Source organism: Ctenocephalides felis, unplaced genomic scaffold (assembly GCF_003426905.1).
Source record: "Ctenocephalides felis isolate EL2017-DRISC unplaced genomic scaffold, ASM342690v1 CF-g0.4_SCAFFOLD_03571, whole genome shotgun sequence".
Classification (NCBI taxonomy): Eukaryota; Metazoa; Arthropoda; class Insecta; order Siphonaptera; family Pulicidae; genus Ctenocephalides; species Ctenocephalides felis.
This window is the reverse complement of record NW_020539725.1, coordinates 71,423,837-71,445,789: the sequence shown is the minus strand read 5'-3', so window position 1 is coordinate 71,445,789 and position 21,953 is coordinate 71,423,837. Positions and strand designations below refer to the sequence as shown.

Below are 21,953 nucleotides of genomic sequence, written 5' to 3'. Positions count from 1 at the left end.
CACATGTGTTCTGTAGCGTCTGTGGCGTGTTTTTTGCGCAACTTGACAGACTGGTGCAAGCGAGTAGGCATGAGCACTTTTTCATTATTTTAATTGCGCAACCATTCAAGTCGGCAAGTTCATTCGTTGGCCGCGTGTGGCAGCACATGTCCCGTTTTTATTTTACTTTGTAGCGAATTCATAATACAAGTTTATGAAGTTATCGACAATTAAAAGTTATTAAATTAGCCCTCTGAACACTTTGAATTCTCTTCTGATGCTGTAAATACATAAATTAATAAAAAAAATATATTTTTAGGTTATGTTTTGACATTTATTATTTGACATTTGTGATATGCTTGCGCAAGTACTTGAACATAAACTTGAACCGTCTGTGGGCGCTGTGAAAATACGCCTGGTTGCGCATTCATTCAGTTGCGCAAGTATACAGTTACGTCTGTGGCCGGCTTAAGACTTTGCATAATTCAGCCAGCATGAAGTTGCCGGCGAAGACTGATATCAAGCTGTCAAGCATTTCAGATGTCAAGAGCGCGTCGGCCATTTTGTTCATTTTTATATCAGAGTTGTGTCGGCGTATTGTTTTTTATTAAGTAGGCTTGTTTCATATTTAATATTTTTTAGCTTTTCGTTATGATTCATTCTTTTTGTGTTTATTTTTTTTATGTCCGTTCAAGTTTATTCGCTTTGGCTTTTTGATTACGCGCCTATTTAGTTCTTATTTTAATTTTTACATTTTAGGGTTATGTTTTAGGATTCTTTTCATTCAAAGATCATTTTAGTCTAGCTTAGATTTTATACAATGTTTTAGTTATAATTTTGTTTTAAAAAATAATTTAGGCTTACGTTTTACGCATAGGGTTACATTTTATTCATTATTTTTGTTAGGGTTACGTTGTATACATTATTAGGTTTGGTTTCGATCTTAACCTTAATTCAGTGGAAGCTAACTAAAACTCAACAAACAACAAATAGAAGGTTCAGTAAATGAAATAAAATTGAAATACTTCTGATGTTATAATACTAAACCAAAATACTTCATACTGTCTTGGAATTGACAGATATATTTCGTTTTTTCTGCAATATTTGCTATGAGGGAACAAGATATATTGTATTTTAACGTAATATATTGTCTAAGATAAAGGCTATCATCTTGGTATTAGACAATTTAATAATAATAATACTTGTTTGGCTGTGATAATAATGATCTTGACAGGTTTTAGCTGTCAAAGTTATGAATCCAATACATTTCAACTTGACGTCTAACTTCTATTTCGTCGCCAACTTCATGCTGGCTGAAATATGCAAATGTCAAAATTCTTAGCCTGATTTAAGGGGTGCATTCGACTTGGACGCTTACGCGCTGTGAGCGCGCCGTGAGCGCGCTTTCATCGTTCGACTTGGCGCTGTGAGTGTGGCATAAGTACGCTCGTAGCACCATCGTAGGATGCTCGTAGCACATATTTTGCGCTCAAACGCGCTCACGCCACGGAGGTAGGGCAGCGTGAGCGTGAGCGTCAGTTGTTTTTACTATCTGTCATTTCATTTGTTTATTAATTGTCAAATTCTTTATAATTCCGCAAAAATGGCAAGCTGTAGATCACAATTATTTTTTAATATTGATATTGATATTAATTAATTTTAAATTTCAATTTTAATATTACTATTAATTAAGCATAAGCTAACCAAATTTCATTTATTTATTAATTGTTAAATTCTATATAATCCCGCAAAAATGCCAAGTTGTATATCACATTTATTTTTTAATATTAATATTAATATTAAATAATTCTAAATTTTAATTTTAATATTACTATTAATTAAGCATAAGCTAACCAAATTTCATTTATTTATTAATTGTTAAATTCTATATAATCCCGCAAAAATGCCAAGTTGTATATCACATTTATTTTTTAATATTAATATTAATATTAAATAATTCTAAATTTTAATTTTAATATTACTATTAATTAAGCATAAGCTAACCAAATTTCATTTATTCATTAATTGTTAAATTCTTTATAATCCCGCAAAAATGCCAAGTTGTATAACACAATTATTTTTTAATATTAATATTAATATTAATTAATTTTAAATTTAATTAATTTTAAATAATTTTAAATTTTAATTTTAATGTTAATATGAATTAAGCATAAGCAAACGAAATTTCATTTATTTATTAATTGTTAAATTCTTTATAATCCCGCTGAATGATCCAGAAAGTAATAAAATTTACACAATTACCGTTACCGCCAGTTGCCGCCATTTTGATGCTTATTGACGCTCACAGTTTCCAAAACGAACGGATTTGAGTTATCGATTCTGAGCGCTTATCGGCCAAGTCGAACGCTAAAAATTCGTGCTTATAAGCGTGAGCGCTCACAGCGCGTAAGCGTCCAAGTCGAACGCACCCAAGGTGGTGTATATTTTTATCTTTTTATATAAATAATAAATACAATCACTCACAATATTATTACTGTTTCTAACGAAATAACTGCATTATAGTGTATAATCACATGATCATATGCAACTGACAATGCAAAATTTTAAAACCAAATGTGCATTTAAAAAATAAAAAAATGGTAATTATTTGATTTGGACAAAAGCTGGATATTCACTTTTCTAAAATTATTAAAATTGTATTAAAATACATTTGGCAGAAATCAATTATGCACCCTAAAATTGTCAGAACTAGAGCTCAATAAAATAAAGAAATATGTTATTAATTATTGATCACAATAAACATAATATACAATCTTAGACAGAATAGAAAACATTATTTACAGGCATTTCAAAATAAAAATTATTCCCATCCCCATATGCCAGTAGAATCTTTAATATTAGCTCTATTCTCACGTCTGCTCCTAGTAACTGCTGATGCTTCACCTTTAACAACACATCTTTTTCTATCATCACATTTTTGTTTATGATCTAATGCTTTTTTTACTTTGTTTTTGATAACATCAGGAGCTATGGTACTAGCAGTTGTGGTAGATCTCACACTTCGAACATCAGAAAATAATCGTTCAACCATTTCATACTGCCGTTGTAAACTCTCTTTATCTGAATTCTTACATTTAGATATTGTATCTTTTTCAAGACTATCACTATTACAATTTTCAGAATTCAATTCTAGAGATGTTAAAGTTTGTGTAATGTCATTATTTTGATCTTGTTCAAGTGGTAATTGATGTGCTTTTGCAGGTTGAGTATTTGTTTTACAGTGTCGTTCTTCATCATGTTGAATAGCTTTCTCAAAATCTTGCCTCAAATCAGCAATACCAGCAGAATTTTCTTCAAAAGTTTCAATTGGTGTTTCTTGCTCATCTACATCTTCGAAATCACTATCATTATTCATACCTAAAACAATGTTTAGCATTCACTATATATATACTGTCTAAAATTGAATGAACTTACATACATGTATGCAGGGGTCACACATTTTGTTAATTATAGGCATGATACATACCACTTATTGCAAATGAATCAAATTTATATATATATATATATATATATATATATATATATATATTTATCTACTCCTCTTCAGATATACTACTAAATTATTTTTACCACTGAATTCAAGTTATAAAACTTACCTAATTCACATAATAAATCCTTTTCCATATCTTTCGTATAGCCACTACAAGCTACTTCAACATCGAGATTATCATCACGTTCCAAATCAGCAAATGTAGGATGGAGATCGCTTTCATAATTAAATCGTTTCCGGAAAAATTGTTGAATGCATGTCACATCACGATTGAAGAACCTGATTGAAATGTGTTATAAATTAATGATTTAGAAAAAAAATCCAATTATCTTACTATTTTTTTTATAACAAACTTATTCAAAATATTTAAACATGTACATTTCAGCATTGGGATGAGATGTTGAGATCATTTGTGGGAAGTCAATAACTACAGGATGTCCATCATCAGATAGCATAATATTGAATTCATTAAAATCTCCATGAATAACTCCACAGTTACCAAATCGAACTATTAAATTCATTAGCTCATCAAAAAGAGATTCAACATTGTCTACTTCATGAATTTGGGTTCTGAAAAAAATATTTATCTTTTTAAAAAACTTTTTAAAATTAAGAGACTTAACAAATATCTTAACAGACTTAAAAGAATAACCAAATAGGACAACTATAATAAAATAAAAATAAATTAATTAAAAATCAAGTAGTAAAAGGATAGCAAAAAAACTATTTGAATTAATAAAAATTGTGAGAATATAATAACCAAGGCAATTATAAAATTTATTTCAACCTATAAAATAAATAAATATGATCTTACAGAGGTGTTCCATGAACTAACTCCATAACAACACAATGCCTATTGCAGTCTATAGGCCGAGGCACAGGAAACCCACGATCATATAAAGCCTTCATGTAAGCAAATTCTCTAGTAGCAGATATCCTTGATAAATATAACCAAGATGCTCTATGCCTATGTTGATGATAATCTCTATTTGACTTTACACTACGAAAGCATGTTCGGCCCAATCTGATTATAAAAAGGAAGTAATAACAAATGTTATATTATTTAGAAACCATTCATGATTATACTGACATATTAAATGAATGATATTCACCTGTGGAGTTTAAGACATAAGGCTTCACCTTCTTCATCTGCTACAACATAAATATTCGATTCCTTACCAACACCAATTTGATTTCCAAATGACTCAACAACGTTTCTCATAGTTAATGCTTTCAAGGCCAGATAATCATAGCCCATATTTGTCAGCCTGTATCCATCATCTGCAATTAACCTTGTTTATTCCAAAATTTGTATATTTAAAATAAAAATATACTGTTAGTTATTACAAAAAACACATAATGTATTAAACATGTGTATTGCAAATTATATAATAAAGTTATATGCATTGTTAAAAAATATCTAAGATTAGATTTGTGGTATAGAATAATAATGATGTATTAAAAGTAGTAATGAAATATTAGTGTAAATTATATAAAAACGTAATTCAAGTGCTCAAGAAACTAAAAACTGATTATAAATTTATTGACAGTACCTAACTTAAGCGGTTAATTAAGTTTAATCCGTTTTTTAATAATTGAATACTTTTGAATTACAATATACCTTGATACATCACCTATTTTCAAAGATTAAATATTTAAACTATGATATTCTGCTAAATACAAATCACAATTCAAATTAAACCAAACAAGATCACCTAATGCATTCAATTTAAATTTTGTATATACTAAGAGAAACCTTCTGACTAGTAATCTGGGTCTCGACTTGCGAAAAAGACTAATAAAGTGTTAAGAGATAAATGAAATAAATGATATAAAATTCCTTATTTTAAATACTATATTACTTTTGTTTTGTAAAAATATTAATTACAATTAAGTATAAGGGATCGTTCAAGTATTACGTAAGCAGATTTATTACAATTATTTACCCCCCCATCCCCCTTGTCAGCAAAAGTAAGCAAAGCTCTTGCCCCCTACCACCATGCTTACGTAAACATTTTGCAATTAATGTAAAAAAATGAAAATACTACCTATGACGTAATCATCATCCAGACTCCCCTGCCCCCCATGTCAACCCAAAATAAGCAAATCAACAACGCCCCCGCCCTCTATAGTGCTTACGTAATACTTGAACGGCCCCTAAGTATGTATGTATGTACGCAAGCGTTCTGTGTATATAGTAATAAGTAAAATATATAAATGTGTTAATGTAAGCCTGTTACATAAAATTTAGATTTTATTTTTGTTATAATTGCTGTGATCTCTCATACCAGAACAATTGTCTAAGATACAGTATGTATGAATTATATCAAATAAATAAATAAATAAATAAATGTCTGGAGCATGGCCCTGTATGAATCAGAGTCCTGGACTCTTGGAAAGGCTGACAGAGACAATCTATAGGTTTGAAATATGGTGCTGGAGGGGAACGAAGAAGCTAAAGTGGACAAACAAGGTAGAGAAAGTTGAAATAGAGAAGTTCTGAGAAGAATGGGAAGAAAAAATACTGGTACTAAAATACTAAAAGCCGAAGCATGGAATAAGGAAATTTGAAAACAGAAGTTTCAAAAGGAATATGCATAAAACTGTATGAAAAAGTGTTGAACGGTAGACTATATTATTATTATTACTATCTACTAACAATGTTTTCCACGTTCGTAGCTCAGCAACCGATGTTTGCAAAGTTCTCTTAAAATTTTGTGAACACCACCATGTCGCAAATTTGCGATCAGAGCTGTAAGAGACCCCGGCACCAGTTCATGATTTTTCATGCCCATCTCAATCTGAAAACATTTGAAAAAATTTGGGTAAAAAACCTAACCTTAAAATTTTTGACATTTGAAAGTCGAACACTCACGGCCGTCAAAACGCGAAAGTCTTCTTTGTCTAAATAACGTAATATTGATACGTTCAGTTTTCCCATTGTGTATTATTCAATTTTATTCCTGTTTAGTTTGAGCTACAATATATTTCTGGAAAACTTGTTTAATAATAATTTATACATTAATAAACACGTGGTTTTGCACTCCAAAAAGAAGTGTCAAGGAAAAGTGATATTTGACAGCAAACTAGATGGCAACACTAACTATTTCTAAAGTAGATTTAAACAAATAAATTCAGCATTTTAATATTTTTTGAGTAATTAAAACATGAATTTAATTTTTATTTTATGTTATTTATTTTTAAATCGAAGTTTTAGCTGTTTCCAGATACTATTTCCTCAAGGTAAGTGTATTTTCAAGTTAGTAACAACTATCTGTTCTTATAAAATTAAACTGGTGGGGTGCATGGCATAGTGCCTTAAGGCAAATTGCTGGAACTTCCCGTACCGTAATTAAAAATCTTGGTACGAAACCAAAAAAAAAATTACACAAAATGCGTACACATTATTAAAATCTCTATAAACATTTTTGACCGCCAAATGACATTTTTTTAACTTATTTTTATTGAGAGTCTATAACCGCTAGACCTATCTTCCCAAAAATTTGAACACTTCTTCATCTTGTCATTACAAGTAAAATGTTTTTTGAATTATTGAAATTGGATGTACCGTTCTCTTAAAACGGAGTTACCGTTTTTGGCACTTTTTGCCCCGTATCTTCGGAACGGCTAGAAATGCCTTCGCCAAAAATTAATAAGAACGTCACCTTATCAATACAAATCGAATGGTTTTTGAATTATTCAAATCGATTGATGTTCCCGAAATCGTCGACGAATCTTTGTATCCGCACACGCAAACACACACATCCATTTTTTCTAAGGTATGCCAAAATATTATATTAAAAAACCTTTGAAACGCAAAGATATATAAAAATGTTCATTTTCGATTTTTTTGCGATTACTATAATTTACCCTACGGAAAGTTAATATTTATCAATATATAGTTTAATATGACAACAATAAAGCTATGAAAATGAATATCAATTTAGATTTATAGTAATTTTATAAAAATATTTTATTAAATGTGTGACATGATTCTTAATTATTTGAATCAAATTGTATTACTTCTAGGGCAAGTCTTTAAATGGGTTATAGATAATGATAATATCAGTAATTTGGGTTAATAAAAAAAGCATAACGATTTTATTCTGGTCTTCTGTCTCTAATAAAATAATTGTACAATATACATATATTGAATTTTTTAAAAAAGTAAACTAAAAGTTTAAATACTTTTAAGAAACAATAGTTTCATACTCCAATCTGCCATATTTTAAATATTAACCATGCATCTATAGTTAAGTTTTAAAATATCGCATAAAAATAATTAAAAATATTTATTCCAAACAAAAAAAACTCGAGACAAGTATATATTTTCAACAGTATAGATTCTTGTTGAACCTAAAAAAAATAGGAAAAAACAAAAATTGACCATATTTTCGCAACTTGAAAAACAATTCATGTTTTTTTGATACAAAATTTCAATTTAGTTTGTTCAAAAAGTGGGTTAATAGTAGGTTTTAGGTTCAACTACTTTAGAATTTAATCTTGATTAGAACGAATTTTGTCTCGTTTCTATAGGACATTTAATTTTTTCCCTGCCTTTCCCGCCAATTAGAAGATTTGACAAAATGAAAAACCGAGAAAACCGCTTGCTCACTACTTCTTCATTAATTCTGAAGATAATTTGAATTTGTTTCTGAAATTTTAGGGATATATTCTTGGCTAGTTTTGGAAGACAGTTTTGCTAAAAACAAAATCGATTTTTTAATCCTCTGAAGCAGGCTCCATCTTAAAAATCTGCAAAAGTTGTAAAAATTTAGGTTCATTAATATAAATTAAGATATAGGTAAAAAAAATTGTTGATAACTAAAACAATTGGGACTGTAAAAAATATACAGAAATATAATATACAGAAAATTTTAAGAAATAATTTTATATTCTGATAAAAAAAAATCCCAGTGATTCAGTCATCGCAGCTCTGTGTAATTATTTTGTATTCTAATTTCTTCGTGGAAAAGCAATTTTTATAATTAGAAAAGGCAGTTTTCTTAGTTGCGCACCCGATAAAATACCGCTCACTATTTTACTATGAATTTTCATTATATATTTGATATAACACAAGTCAAATTTTCTCAACAAATGGACCAAAGAATATTCGATATGACGTTGTGCCTAAAATCTCAAAACGTTTTTTAATTCATGGTCTACACGAGTAAATATTTATTAATGAAATTTTACTTATTAACAGATCACATCTATTGATTAGTTATGTTTAGTTTGCTCCGTGTCAATAGTTACATATTTTGCTTATTAATATAAGTTCATTTATATTTTCGCATTTTTAATTAAGTTCGACTCAGGTGTATACAAAGTGATGCAATCTTGTGGGGAATCACTGTCTTTCCATTAATGTTGAGAACATGACTGAATGCGATTGTATAGAGTTGACAATAAGAAAAGCAAATATCGATTTTCGGTTATTTTTGTAATCCCCAGTTCACGTAATAATTAGGTAATTTTATTACAGTACATATCTGTTAGTTGAGGATTAAGATTTAATGTAAAGCATTTTCTCTTTTAAAATAAAAAAATGCATACAAATAAACTCTCACTTTTCCTCAATTCACAGAAACAACTCGAATTCAATATACACTAGAGCAGGTCGATTTGTATGGGTAAAAAAGCCGTCTAGGCACATATAATATTCGGATACTAGAGATCAAAATAAGATACTTTGCTGGAGAAAAAACACCTCTAAAATGAATTCTGATGTCCCGTGCATTAACCCAAAAATAAGGGTTAAAATTTGAAATATTCCATTTTGACCCATTTAGAGTGCCCTAATTGCTTCCAAATATAAGAACGACCCACCACTAACTTTGGTAGGCCTATCCACCCATGCCCCTGGTTCAACCCCTGGCACCCCTACCCTTGAGAGGCATTGACCCTTATTTTTAGGTCAATGCACGGGACATCAGAATTCATTGTAGAGGTATGGTTTCTTCAGCAAAGTATCTTATTTTGACCTTTAAATCGACCCGCCATAATATACAAACTTATTGAATTAAATCATTGACAGCTGATGATGGCTATAATTTTTAACTTTTAAGTAGATTCTAGATTCTAATTAATTCTAACGTGAAACTTACTCAATCCCAACCAGATCCTAACTAGATTCTTTTGAGATTCCGGCACTGTTCTTATAAGATCTGTAGTAGATTTCCATTGGATTCAAACCAGAATCATTTTTAACTTCCCGTAGGTAAGTTATAGTAATCGCAAAAATAATCGAAAATAAAAATTATTATATCTTTACGTTTCAAAGGTTTTTGAACATTTTGGCATACCTTAGAAAAAATGGATGTATGTGTGTGTATGCGGATACAAATATTCGTCTATTATATTCTTACCTGAATCTAATCTAAACAGCACTCTTCTTTACTTAATGTTGTATTAAAAACAGATAGCAGAATAAAGTAAATAAAAAAATCGAGTTTTTGCTTTAGTTGAAACAAAATTCACATGATTATTTTAACTTTTGTTAAACTTCTCGTAGGGCAAGTTATAGTAATCGCAAAAAAATCGAAAATGAAAATTTTTATATATCTTTACGTTTCAAAACCTTCTAAATATTTTGGCATACCTTAGAAAAAATGGATGTATGTGTGTGTGTGCGTGTGTGCGGATACAAATTTTCGTCGACGATTTCGGGAACACGGATGAAGCGATTTGAATAATTCAAAAAACATTCGATTCGTATTTATAAGGAGATGTGCTAATTAGGGGATGTGCTTTTTGGCGAAGGCAGGACTAGCCGTTCCGAAGATATGGGGCAAAAAGTGCCAAAAACGGTAACTCAGTTTTTAAGAGAGCGTCCGATTTGAATAATTCAAAAAACATTTTACTTGTATTAACAAGATCAAAGAACTGATCAAATTATCATGAAGAGGTCTAGCGGTTTCGGAGATTTAGTGAAAAAAAGTAAAAAAAAATGCCATCTGGTCAGAAATGATCATTAGACATATGCACATCAAATTATCAGATATTTTATAGAGATTTTAGCAAAAAGTATAAATCTTGTTCACATTCCTATGGGTTCCGTACCAATGTTTATCCGTTAGACGGCAACGCGGCGCTTACGCGCTTCGATATTTTCTCTTGCAGTTAAAGCAGAACGATTGCTTTGAAAAAAAGATCAGAAATTCCAAATATTTCAAAATAAATTTTTCTTCAAAAAGGTTTTTTTTTTTTAAAAAAAAGTAAATTTTTGTCAAAAATTTATAGTTTCTCAAAAATCTAATTTTTTCAGAGTAATTTTTTTTCAAAAATGTTAATCTTTTTTAAAAAAAATAATTTTCGGTACGGGAAGTTCCAGCAAATTGTCTTAAGGCACGATGCCATGCGCCCCACTAGTTTGTAAATAAAACAAAAAGTGGGAAGTGTTCATCAATTTTTCCTTAAGCACGTTGGAGGAGGAGCCTAGTGCCAGGAATAATTAGAACTATCTAAAATAATATTTTTAAATACTAACGAATTAAAAAAGTTCTGCAAAATTAAATATCTGCAAACCAGCAATAATCAAGAAAATTTTACCATTAACATAATTATCGCTATATTTTATTAAAAAATCTCACTATGATTTTAAGATTTCATTTAGCAATTTCGTTTCGAATTTTATATACCTTTAGTATGGGCAACTCTAGTTTACAAAATGCTGGTGGGAATTGCAACGGGAATAAACCAAGGAAAATGCCCTCAGCTTTCGCGAATAAGTAAGTCGCTTAACTGTCATTATGTGTAAATCCCAAGCAAGAAATAAACAAATAATATTTTAATGATTGCTTTATGACTATCCATGCGATTTAAAAAATAATCATGTGTAATACGATAATAATGTGTGAAACGATGACGAGTACGAGACATGTCTGCAATTAAAGTAATTGCATTCATCCTCCATTTTCTGATTAACATAAAACTATTCTTCAAATATATATATATATATATATATATATATATATATATATATATATATATATATATGATAATTATATATATTCCCAAATTGAAATAACTTTTCCCAGTATTGCTGCAAAAAGTTGAACAGAAGATGAACTTACAATAAAGTGTAAAAAACCATTGTGGTCTTCGAGAAATTTACAAGGAAAATACATAAAAACAACTCACGGAACATTTATCGTTAGTTCCAATTGCCATTCGATTTAAAATAAGATAATTATCAAAAAGTGGTTACAGGAATTATGTTTTTATAGCACGATAATTTAAAATTTTTCGTAAGTTTACGGATTTTAATAGGTTTCTGTGAAATTTAGGATCACCTAAAAACTTAATTGTTTCGGCGATATCTTCATCATAAATGTTTCTCCAAAAGCTTGAAAGCAACTTGCATCAGAAAAAGAATGTAGAATGAACTACATTTTAATATTATAGACTGGGTTGGATTCAATAACAACATAAGTTATATTAAATTATATAGAGGTACAAATATTTGCAACTAATCTTCGTTAAATACTTAATTTCATACAGACTGGGATACTATCATCAAGTAGAAGTGATATGTCCATTTTTACTTGGTAATAAAGATCCAAAACATGTTTTTTGGAGGACATATGCCTTCTAGGGATTGGCTGCAACTAATTAAACTAATTGGTATTGCTATTTTGCCTTGAGACAAGTTACATGAACTTCCCGACATGTGTAAATAATCGACTTAATAAAAAATAAATTAATTTATTAGTGATTAAAAGTATTCCGAGTGGATTTATTACTCATAATTGAAAACGAACGAACACGTTAACTCGAAGTTTTTTCTAAAAGCAAATTTTCAAAAATGAATACTTTTTATAATAGAACCAGTTTCCGTAGGACTTTAATGGTTTAGTATGTTCATTAGAAGTACTCTATCGTTATACCAAGTAAATTGCCTAATTTTAATTTTAACAAACGTCAAAAAAATCTACTCATTTTCTCAAACTTTGATGAATTTTCAAAATTAAACTACTTGTCGCAAGGCCGTAATATTTCAGTAAGTTCTATAAGACCATGATATATATCGCCAAAACAAGTTCCAAAAAAATCGGCTTAAATTTTTTTTTAACAGTTGATGACAAGAAAACGGCTAGGCAGATTTTCACCTAAAACTAATCAGTATCATTCCCAAGTAGTATCTTCTCGATCAGTTTTGGATTTTAAAGCCGAGCTTAAATGTAAACGAAAAGTTTAACACTTTTTTTCAAAATACAAAGAAACGGCTCGGCAGATCCTCGCACAAAACTGACAAACGAAGTGTTCATTGATATACATCAAATGGCTTTTAAATTTCTGAAATCGGTTCAGGCGCTTTTGAGAAAACGTTGATCAAAGGTCTAATTTTGTCACAATATAATTACTCAAAGTCAAATTGAACTTTTGTGCCCCGCCCTACCCTATCGGGAAGTTTTTGTATTAAGCCATAAAGCAAAAAAGCTTAGTTTAACATTTTATTTCCAACATAGTAAAGTTGTCAAGTGTGATAACTCACAAAATGAATATTAGATTTGAAGACTGAAAAAAATAGATTTATAGAGAAATATTTTTTACATAAAATTTTCCAAAACCACCATGGCGATTATATACGACACAGCAAAAATACCCCCACAATTAAAATATTTGCTCAACAAATCAATTTCATTACAAATATTATTACTTGTGCACAAATTATCATAAAGACGAATCCAGTAGAACAAGTATTTGCGTTCATATAAAGATTATATCGCGTGGAATTCGTCTTCAGTTATTCAACACTCGCAGTGCGGGTCGCATTGCTAAATAATATTCATTTAAAAAAAGTGACTGCGAATATTATAAATTATTATGACGGATAATAATACATAGTTCCACAGATCATTCAAAGAAACTGTTTAAATATAGTAAAAATTAACAAAATATATAAAAAAATTATTAATAATAATATTAGTGTTGATAATTTTCGTACGCGCCGAAGGTCACCTACGATTCATCTTAAATCATAGATTTTTTGTGTGTTGAATTTTGTGTAGTTTAATTGAGTGATATTATTTTTATAGTAAAAATGTGCAGATCTCTTAGTTTTTTTGTATTGGTGGCTGCCAGTTTTGCAAGTTCAATTCTAGCCCGTAAGTAGAATTATTTTGAATATTTAGTAAAAACCTAATCGGAGAATATAAGTTAAATTACGCGTATGTTTAGGATAAAAATTATTTTACACATTTTTATTTAAGGAAATGGAATATGCAGATTTGATCGTATAAATATTTCATAAAAATTTGCATGCAAATTTTTGCTCATCATTAGAATCAGGTAAACATTTTGTTAATATAACATATATTTATTGTTTTGTTCATGTTACAAAATAGCTTTTAAATTTAGTTTCTAAACCGTTTTATAAACAAGTGGTAAACCAAAATTTATTGAACATGATTTCAATAATTGATTTCCAAAGAACCATCAAAATAATAGCACCAATATAATAGTATCAATACAAAAATATTTTAAATAACGGTTTTCTTGAAGGTATGATTATTGTTACCTTAAGTTACCCAATTGCTGATTACCTTCTGATTGCAATCAGAAAATATATTACTTAAACTTTTAGCATATAATATATAAAATAAATGTTTATATATAATATATAAAATAAATGTTTATATATAATATATAAAAAAATAATAAAAGGAAGTAGTATTTTTATTTATAGAGTAGAGATTTGCGTCACTAACTTGTTAAACATGTTACTTATCGTACAAAGAAACAAAGACTGCGGTCAACTGCCGTATATGTCAATGAAATCATTAAAAATAATAATATTTACTTTTTAATAGTTCTTCATAATAATTTTTAATGTAGGATAGGGCGGGGTACGAAGGCCCAATTTGACTTTGAGCAATATATTGTAACAACCAAGCAAATTAACTCACAACAAATAACGCATATTAAACGAACAACCATCTGATTATATTCAGTATAACTTCCAGCTAATTCATCATTGTAGAAATGTGTTTTCTGCTGTTTTTCAAGAATTTTTCACCTGCGGGATAAATTTCAAATAGATTAATTAGAAAATCATTGTTTTTCACATGTTTAACATCAGACCAAAAAACAAAAAATGTGGTTTACCAAAGAGCACTTCAATGAAACGGATAATTTGCGGATTCACTTTCATTTACTTAGAGAACTTCAACTAAAAAACACTTCATTATTGTTGTGTAATAAAATCAAGTTTTTCCTTTTCAAATATAAAACAAACAAAAAATTTCTTCATCTTTCTCACGAAACCATCTGGTGGCGAAACGGAGTTCGTAGGGTTTGCTAGTATATATAATGTGTTTTTTTCAGTATTTTGAGTATATATATGTATGTTCGTGTGTGTGTGTGACAATTTTTTGTATCTGGATCGATGCCTGTTATATATATACAAGGTATCCCAGAACTCAACGTCAAACCGAAACGGAGTAATAGTATTGAACGTAACTATCACGAAAATTTTTTTTAAAAAAAATTTTATGTAGTTCGAAAATTATGAGTTTTTAAGTGCAACCTAGAGCTTTGGTGAAACTGTGTCCATTTTGCTGCTATTGTAGTTAATTTTCATCAAATTTGTTCATTTAAACATTGGATCTATATTCTAGAACCGCAGTCAAATATAATAAAATAATTGTTCCAAGTTTTCAGAAATTTAGACTTTGTTAAACTATGAATCTAAAATTCTCCAAACACAAAATAGTACTTTTTACTTTTTCTACATCACAATTTTGTAGGAAACAATAATTTCAGTATAAATACGCCACGTGCTTGATGCGTATTTTTGTTATTGAGTTTAATAACATTATAGTAATGATATACAATTAGCCTTAATAACACATCGGTTATAAAAATATAATCGAAACATGGTTGGCTTCATTTCAAATAAATTTTAAACGCATTAGTTAAATGAAGAATATTCATATTTATTTAACTCGTTGAATATGTGAATATTAGGGCGCTCCTTAACATGGATGTTTTAGAATTTCCTTGTTCCCAGGGGCTCAAATGCTTCTAAATTGATAAAAAACAATTCTCTGAAAGTTTTAGCTCTTAATATTATCTCTAAAATAGTCCCCACTTTAAACAAAGTTTCTATGAAAAAATTCATTTGTTTTTTAACTTAGCGACAAGTGAATCAAAATTCTGAAAATAACATTGTATTTGCTCATTTAGATTATAAATAAAAAATTTACAACAAAAAATGTGATATATATTACAAAATAAGTATATACTTAGAAAGAAGAACCAAGAAACTTTGGTTGGAGTGCGGACTTTCTTAGAGTTAATATTAAGAGCTAAAATTTCTAGATAATTTTTTTGTATCAATTTTGTATCATATTAAAGACCACCCTAATATATTATCTTTCTATTTTCAGAAGATTGGGTAAATCCTACAGCTTCTACAAGTTGTACGACGCCCGATAGTAAAAGAGGGACATGTATAAATATAGCAAGTTGTGCAGTCCTGGTGCAAATGCTGCAGAATGCGCCAAAACCAATACCACCAGAAATATCGTCGTTTTTGAGACGATCTCAATGTGGATTCGAAGGATCAAGGGTAAAAAATTAAAAATAATATAAAATTTACAGAACATTTATACTAACTCAGCCGGACACCCTATATAAAATACCAGACTACACAAAACAAAGCACTGCGACTAGTACTGTGCAAATCAAGAAACTTTACTACACGGCATTTACATAACATTTATAAAAACTTTAGATTGATATATAAAATAGGTTTAAATCGAAAAAAAAATTTCGTAGCTTATGGAAAGAAGTCGATACATATAATTTTAATAATAAATACATATAATTTTTTTAATAAATTATAATTTTATTACTAATAGCCAAAAGTATGCTGCCCTTCGCAAACACAGACTTCATCAGAACTTAATACTGATAGTGAAATTCCTGATGTATCATCACATCCTAATTTGAGGTTGTTACCTCATAGGATATGTGGAGCATCTTTGGAGGACAGAATCGTCCGAGGAAATAAAACGGGATTGTTTGAATTCCCTTGGATGGCCTTATTGGCATATCGATCAAGTAAGTATATAAAAGAAACTTGTAACTTATAACAAATTTATTTGTCTAAATATACAAATAAAAACTGGATTATTAAAAATATATAGAGGGTCATTTAAAGTGGAAGCGCCATTTAACTTGTATTTACACCTAAAATTCATGCTAATATTCAGTAATTGTAAAATTGAAAAAATTGTAGTTGATATTAATGATTGGTGTTCTGTTTGTTATAGTTCATTTCAAGATTAAGATCACTTTTACTATGCTTGAAAACGTATTTTCTAATGACGAGTATGTGAAAACCCAATAACATTTGCAATTAATTCTAAGCGTTAAAATACAAAATATTGATACATAATGTTAGATCAATTTGTTCTTGGAATTTCTATGGTTTTTCAAAGTATAAACGATTCATTATCTGATACAAATATTGTCATCGTTTATAATTAGCTGTAGTAAAGCTAGAAGTCGAAGAATGGAGAATACCCATTTTAATAAACAGAATTTAGAAACGCAGTTGTTAATAAGCAATTCATTACTAAAACCTAATTTTATTTAAAAACTTATACATAGAAGTATTTAATAAAATAATTTAATTAATTTGTAATTAGTTATTGTAAATTTTTACTATAGAAGTGTATTGCCACAAATAGGAAATTGATTTTCTACTACCTCTATCATTTCGACTATCTGAAACTAGTATTTTGTAATAAGTACGCACTTTTAAGAAATGAAATGTTTAAAAAATATTTTTGTCTTAGTATTTATTTTAATAACATTCAAATTATATCACTAGCAGTCGCGCCCTTGAACCGAGTCGTAATTTGTGTAGATAATATGGGAAATTGACCCTGACTTATTTTTCTGCAGATTCTAATGAACAAATATTGTGGTTTTTTATATTTAATGGAAATATTATCAAAAATAATTTACTAAATGTCATTTACTTGTAAAGTAATATTATACATAGAAAAATTTATTGCGTTTACTATGCAAAATAGTTATAATTAGAAGTTGATGTCGTGGCCTATCACAATTTGTTTTGAGATGAATTTAATGAGTTTTTATGAGCTTATTGATGATATCTATTAAATTGATATTTTAGTGTTCTGTTTATAATTGGTACAAGTATTATTGTAAATATTTCCATTTTTGAATATAGTAACTACTTAATAGAATCGACTAACATGGAGATTATCCGCTCTATATTTTTTTAAATTTTCACAGTCCTAAATCTTTATCCTCCTACCATAAACCTCAATTTTGTAATAGTAATTTTAGCGATCAAATGATTTTTGTCTTTGATAGCAAAGTTATAATCTTTTTTGTGGCGTTTCCCACTTCGACTTTTTCTCACTGAATAAAACATACAAATTATTTGAATTAATACAAAAACTATACATAATGAAGAAAAGACTTGATTAACAGTCATATTTGTAAAAAGAAGAAAAAAATTTTATTTACTTAAATAATGAATTATGACCAACAAGCAATATGTTGGGTAGAGTTAAGTTACTTTAAATTTGAGTATTATTCACTTTTGGTTTCCTTCAACAAAATTTTTTAAACACAACTTCGTTTGTATAGTTAATAATTATATGGATCCTTATTGAAAAAAAACTTGTTTATTCATAACAAAAATCTGTAGTTCTCTAAAATATTATTATTATATTTAATATTTTTTGCATTTATTTTTTCAGGAAGTGGAGATGTAAGTTTCCGTTGCGGTGGCTCTCTGATAACAGATAAATATGTTTTAACGGCTGCGCATTGCCTGTTAGTTGAAGCCCAAGGATTTAAATTGTAAGAAATTATTATAATATCGAATCATTTTTATATTGTAATCCAAAAGTATTATAAATCTTTTGTTGAAAAGGTTTTGCTGCCAAAAATAATCGAAATATATATGGTTTTTTATTGAAACTTATGCAAAAATCTGTATAAGAATTGAAGTAGTAAAATATTTATAGAACGTTTACCAAAAATTGCAGAAAAAAATTTATTTCACCAACATCTTTATTCTCTGATAAAATTATTTTACAAAATTTACTTTTACAAAATAGAAGTGAAAATTTAGGGATATATATTTTTTTATTTCGCGTTATAAAAAAAATAAAGTAAATTGAATAATAATAAAGATTTCGAAACGTATTAGGTTAATCAAAGTTCTACTTAATGTGATAACTAAAGCTTTATAAAAATCGGCCAATCTGTTTCAGACCGTGCCTACTAAATTAAACCTACAAAATCCAAGTTTTAACAATTATATGTGTTAAAATTTATTATATATTCATATCTTTCTATTTCAAAAATCATTTTATGAGAAAATCAATCAATATTGATCAAAATGCAAAACCAAATAAAAACAAGCATCCTAACAAAATAAAGGTTTTCTTTACCTTGCACTAAATGCTAAAATATTTACCGCTTCATATGGCATATGCAAATATTACCTCGACAAAATAAATATTTATTCATCAAAATCTGCACAACGTCCGTTAAATAAACCATAAATTTGCATTGGTTTTTAACGGCCAAAACGACAATATAAATATTGCGTATAAAAATAACTTATATATAGTATACATTATTATTGACATTTATAAAAATAATGAAAAAAGCAGGAAGTGATTTTAAAATATACAGATATAAATAAAAATCCAATTTGGCAGAAATAAGATTTCATCAAATACGAATTCACGAATTAAATTTCTTTAATCTCTCTAATTTTAGTATAATTGTATATTATAAATCACACGATTTATCTATTATCTATTTTATAGAGAAGGTGTCCGTCTTGGAGAACACAATATAAATACAGCAGAAGATTGTGAAATTCAAGAAGATGGTTCACGACTTTGCGCTGATCCTGTCCAGGACAGAACTGTTGAGCAAGTTATAATCCATCCTGGTTATTCGAAATCCAGGAATTATAATGATATTGCGCTGATACGACTATCAAGCCCTGCTGATATCAGTTCCGGTAAAATAAAAATAATAATAAACCCAAATAGATAATTTCCAAATTGCAATAAAAGAAATGAAACGGTATATGTATATGATTAGTTGAAATTCTTGCAAATTAATAAAATTATACATACTTTAGAGGCTTATAAATTATATGTGTTTTAGGCATATAATTTTTATTAATTTGCATAAAATTAACTAAACATTCATTGCGGTAAAACTTTTATTGTGGTTTCATATGCCACCTATATTAACTTCCCGCAGATATATTTTAATTTAAATTTTCGGTACGAAAAGTTCCTGTAATTTGGCTTAAGGCACGATTCCATTAAATTTTTTATTTTCACTTACGTTTTTTGTCTAAAATTGCTCATTATTTATAAGCATCTAAACATAGTTCAATTTTTTTTTTTTTGAATCTTACCTCAACCTGTTCCTTTCCTTTCAGAATCAGTCCGTCCAGTGTGTTTGCCCATATCGAACGCCCTGCAAACGATGAACCTCACCGGGCGCTCCGCCGTCGTCACCGGCTGGGGCTACACAGAATGGGGCACCAGGTCACCAGATCTGCTCAAAGTTGGACTCCCAGTCGTAGATAACGAGCAGTGTAATTCTGTTTATAGAAGGTGAGGAAATCAATTATTAAAAGTATTTATAGTGAAAGTTAATATATGTAGATAGAAAGAGTTCTGATCCTGACACAAAGTATTCTAGTGGTGTATGGCATCGTGCATTAACACAAATTGCTGCAACTACCCATACCAGAATTAAATATTTGAGGGAAAAAAATCAGTAATCAATGAAAATGATTAATGATTAATGATTAATAACAATTGTTTTAAACATTTTCAAATAGATAATTATAATGACTATATATTTTATTGTTCATAAAATATACAGTGACGATCTTATCGCTCAAAACACTTTTGAATCATTCAAATCGGTTGATTCGTGCGACCGAAATCGCGGACGAAAAATTGTATTCAAACATACACATACACAAACACACTCACAACACATACACAAACATACATCCAGAACCAAAATGTTCAGAAACCTCCAAAACGTGAAAAAATGCATAAATTTTCATTTTCGATTTTTTTGAGATTACTACTTCTCCTATTACTATTTACATTTTCTTTACCCCAGGGAAAGTTAATAATATCAAATAAAACTCTTGGATCGATTCTGAAGTTTTTCTAAAAAATCAATTAGCACTTATATATTTTTACCTTCGCTATGATGTGCCAATATTCCAAGAAATACTACAAGACTAATGTGAAAAAATATAATATTTTTTGAGTAATTCAAAACAAATTATATATTATAAAATGCTATGATCAAATTAAGTATAATTTTGACAAAATATAAATCTAGTTAAAAAGTTATAGATATCACCGTGCATAATCCAGTTTTTAGATAGATATATGTATATATTATATATATATATATATATATATATATATATATATATATAATTACCTTGAATCTTTGAATGATATGCAACATTTCATCATTTTTCAGCAATAAAAATCGTTTATAAATATGTTCAGAAGGAAGCACGAATATCATCACAATGTGCGTCACGTTTTAAATTACAACATATAATTAGTTTTTAGGAACACATTATATCAAATTGAATAATTTTGAATAATTCTTATTTAAATTTAATATAATTAAAAATTGATCTGCGTCGTTATAGACAGACACTAATTTATATTTTACATAATAATCTCAAGGTTAACGCTTTTTTGAAATTTTGTAGTGTCTGAAATCAAATTCTGTTTTGATTAAAATCAGCAACATGAATAATAATTTATTTGATTAAAATGATAGCATATTTGCAGGGATAAAGTGAAAACATATAGAATTTTTTTTATATAGACTTACAGGAAATAATTTAGGAGAATTATGAAAAATTCTAAGCAAATGACCATTGACTAACTGAATTTCGTTTTTCATTTTAGAAGAGCTACCATAATATCAAAACAGCTATGCGCTGGTGGTACTGGTGGTAGAGACAGTTGTGGTGGTGATTCAGGTGGCCCATTAAAAATACCAGGAAATTATAGAGGTCAAACTAGAGTAATCCAGCACGGAGTAGTATCATTTGGACCAGTCAAGTAAGTGATAATAAAAATATTATTGGCAAAAAAATATTTCTAAAAACATAATATTTTATCTTTACAGTTGTGGGCTGACAATGTTCCAGGAGTTTACACAAGAGTTGGACATTACATGGACTGGATATTAGATAATATAAGTTCATAAATGTTGAAAACCAATCAAGATGCTTATATACTCAGAATCGCTGATATTATGGGAATTACTTTAAATATGGGTCGAACTGACTTTGAAAAACAATAATTTTGGACAACAATTTGACTCGTCGATATGGTTCGATATGTTTGATAAATTTATATTACTTTGGCTGATTTATACAATGATG

At 28.7% G+C, this 21,953-nt stretch overlaps 2 protein-coding genes across 2 annotated transcripts; one reads left to right on the top strand and one right to left on the bottom strand.

The window, feature by feature from the left end:
- Positions 1-2,608: 2,608 nt before the first annotated feature.
- LOC113384807 (serine/threonine-protein kinase RIO2-like) lies at positions 2,609-6,466 on the bottom strand. The gene is made up of 7 exons (XM_026622567.1): positions 6,366-6,466; positions 6,150-6,291; positions 4,603-4,771; positions 4,305-4,514; positions 3,869-4,060; positions 3,597-3,769; positions 2,609-3,357 (listed from the first exon to the last, which is right to left on the bottom strand). Exons 1-7 carry the CDS (start codon positions 6,429-6,431, stop codon positions 2,801-2,803), a joined length of 1,509 nt encoding a protein of 502 aa, XP_026478352.1. The 5' UTR covers positions 6,432-6,466; the 3' UTR covers positions 2,609-2,800.
- Positions 6,467-13,401: 6,935 nt separating this feature from the next.
- On the top strand, positions 13,402-21,871 carry LOC113386718 (melanization protease 1-like). The gene is made up of 8 exons (XM_026624478.1): positions 13,402-13,599; positions 15,883-16,064; positions 16,357-16,558; positions 18,238-18,340; positions 19,321-19,520; positions 19,953-20,130; positions 21,472-21,627; positions 21,695-21,871. The coding sequence occupies exons 1-8, from the start codon at positions 13,536-13,538 to the stop codon at positions 21,756-21,758; spliced, it is 1,149 nt and encodes a 382-aa protein (XP_026480263.1). The 5' UTR covers positions 13,402-13,535; the 3' UTR covers positions 21,759-21,871.
- The last annotated feature ends 82 nt before the right edge of the window (positions 21,872-21,953 follow it).

Excerpts from the sequence above, each read along its gene's own strand:
- LOC113384807 (XM_026622567.1), bottom strand. The coding sequence starts at position 6,431 with ATGGGAAAACTGAACGTATCAATATTACGTTATTTAGACAAAGAAGAC. Across the intron at positions 4,772-6,149 it reads CTACGAACGTGGAAAACATT|ATGATGGATACAGGCTGACA; the intron begins GTTAGTAGATAG and ends GGTTAATTGCAG. Across the intron at positions 3,358-3,596 it reads GGATTTATTATGTGAATTAG|GTATGAATAATGATAGTGAT; the intron begins GTAAGTTTTATA and ends ACATTGTTTTAG.
- LOC113386718 (XM_026624478.1), top strand. The coding sequence starts at position 13,536 with ATGTGCAGATCTCTTAGTTTTTTTGTATTGGTGGCTGCCAGTTTTGCA. Across the intron at positions 16,559-18,237 it reads CTTATTGGCATATCGATCAA|GAAGTGGAGATGTAAGTTTC; the intron begins GTAAGTATATAA and ends TTATTTTTTCAG. Across the intron at positions 19,521-19,952 it reads CCCTGCTGATATCAGTTCCG|AATCAGTCCGTCCAGTGTGT; the intron begins GTAAAATAAAAA and ends CTTTCCTTTCAG.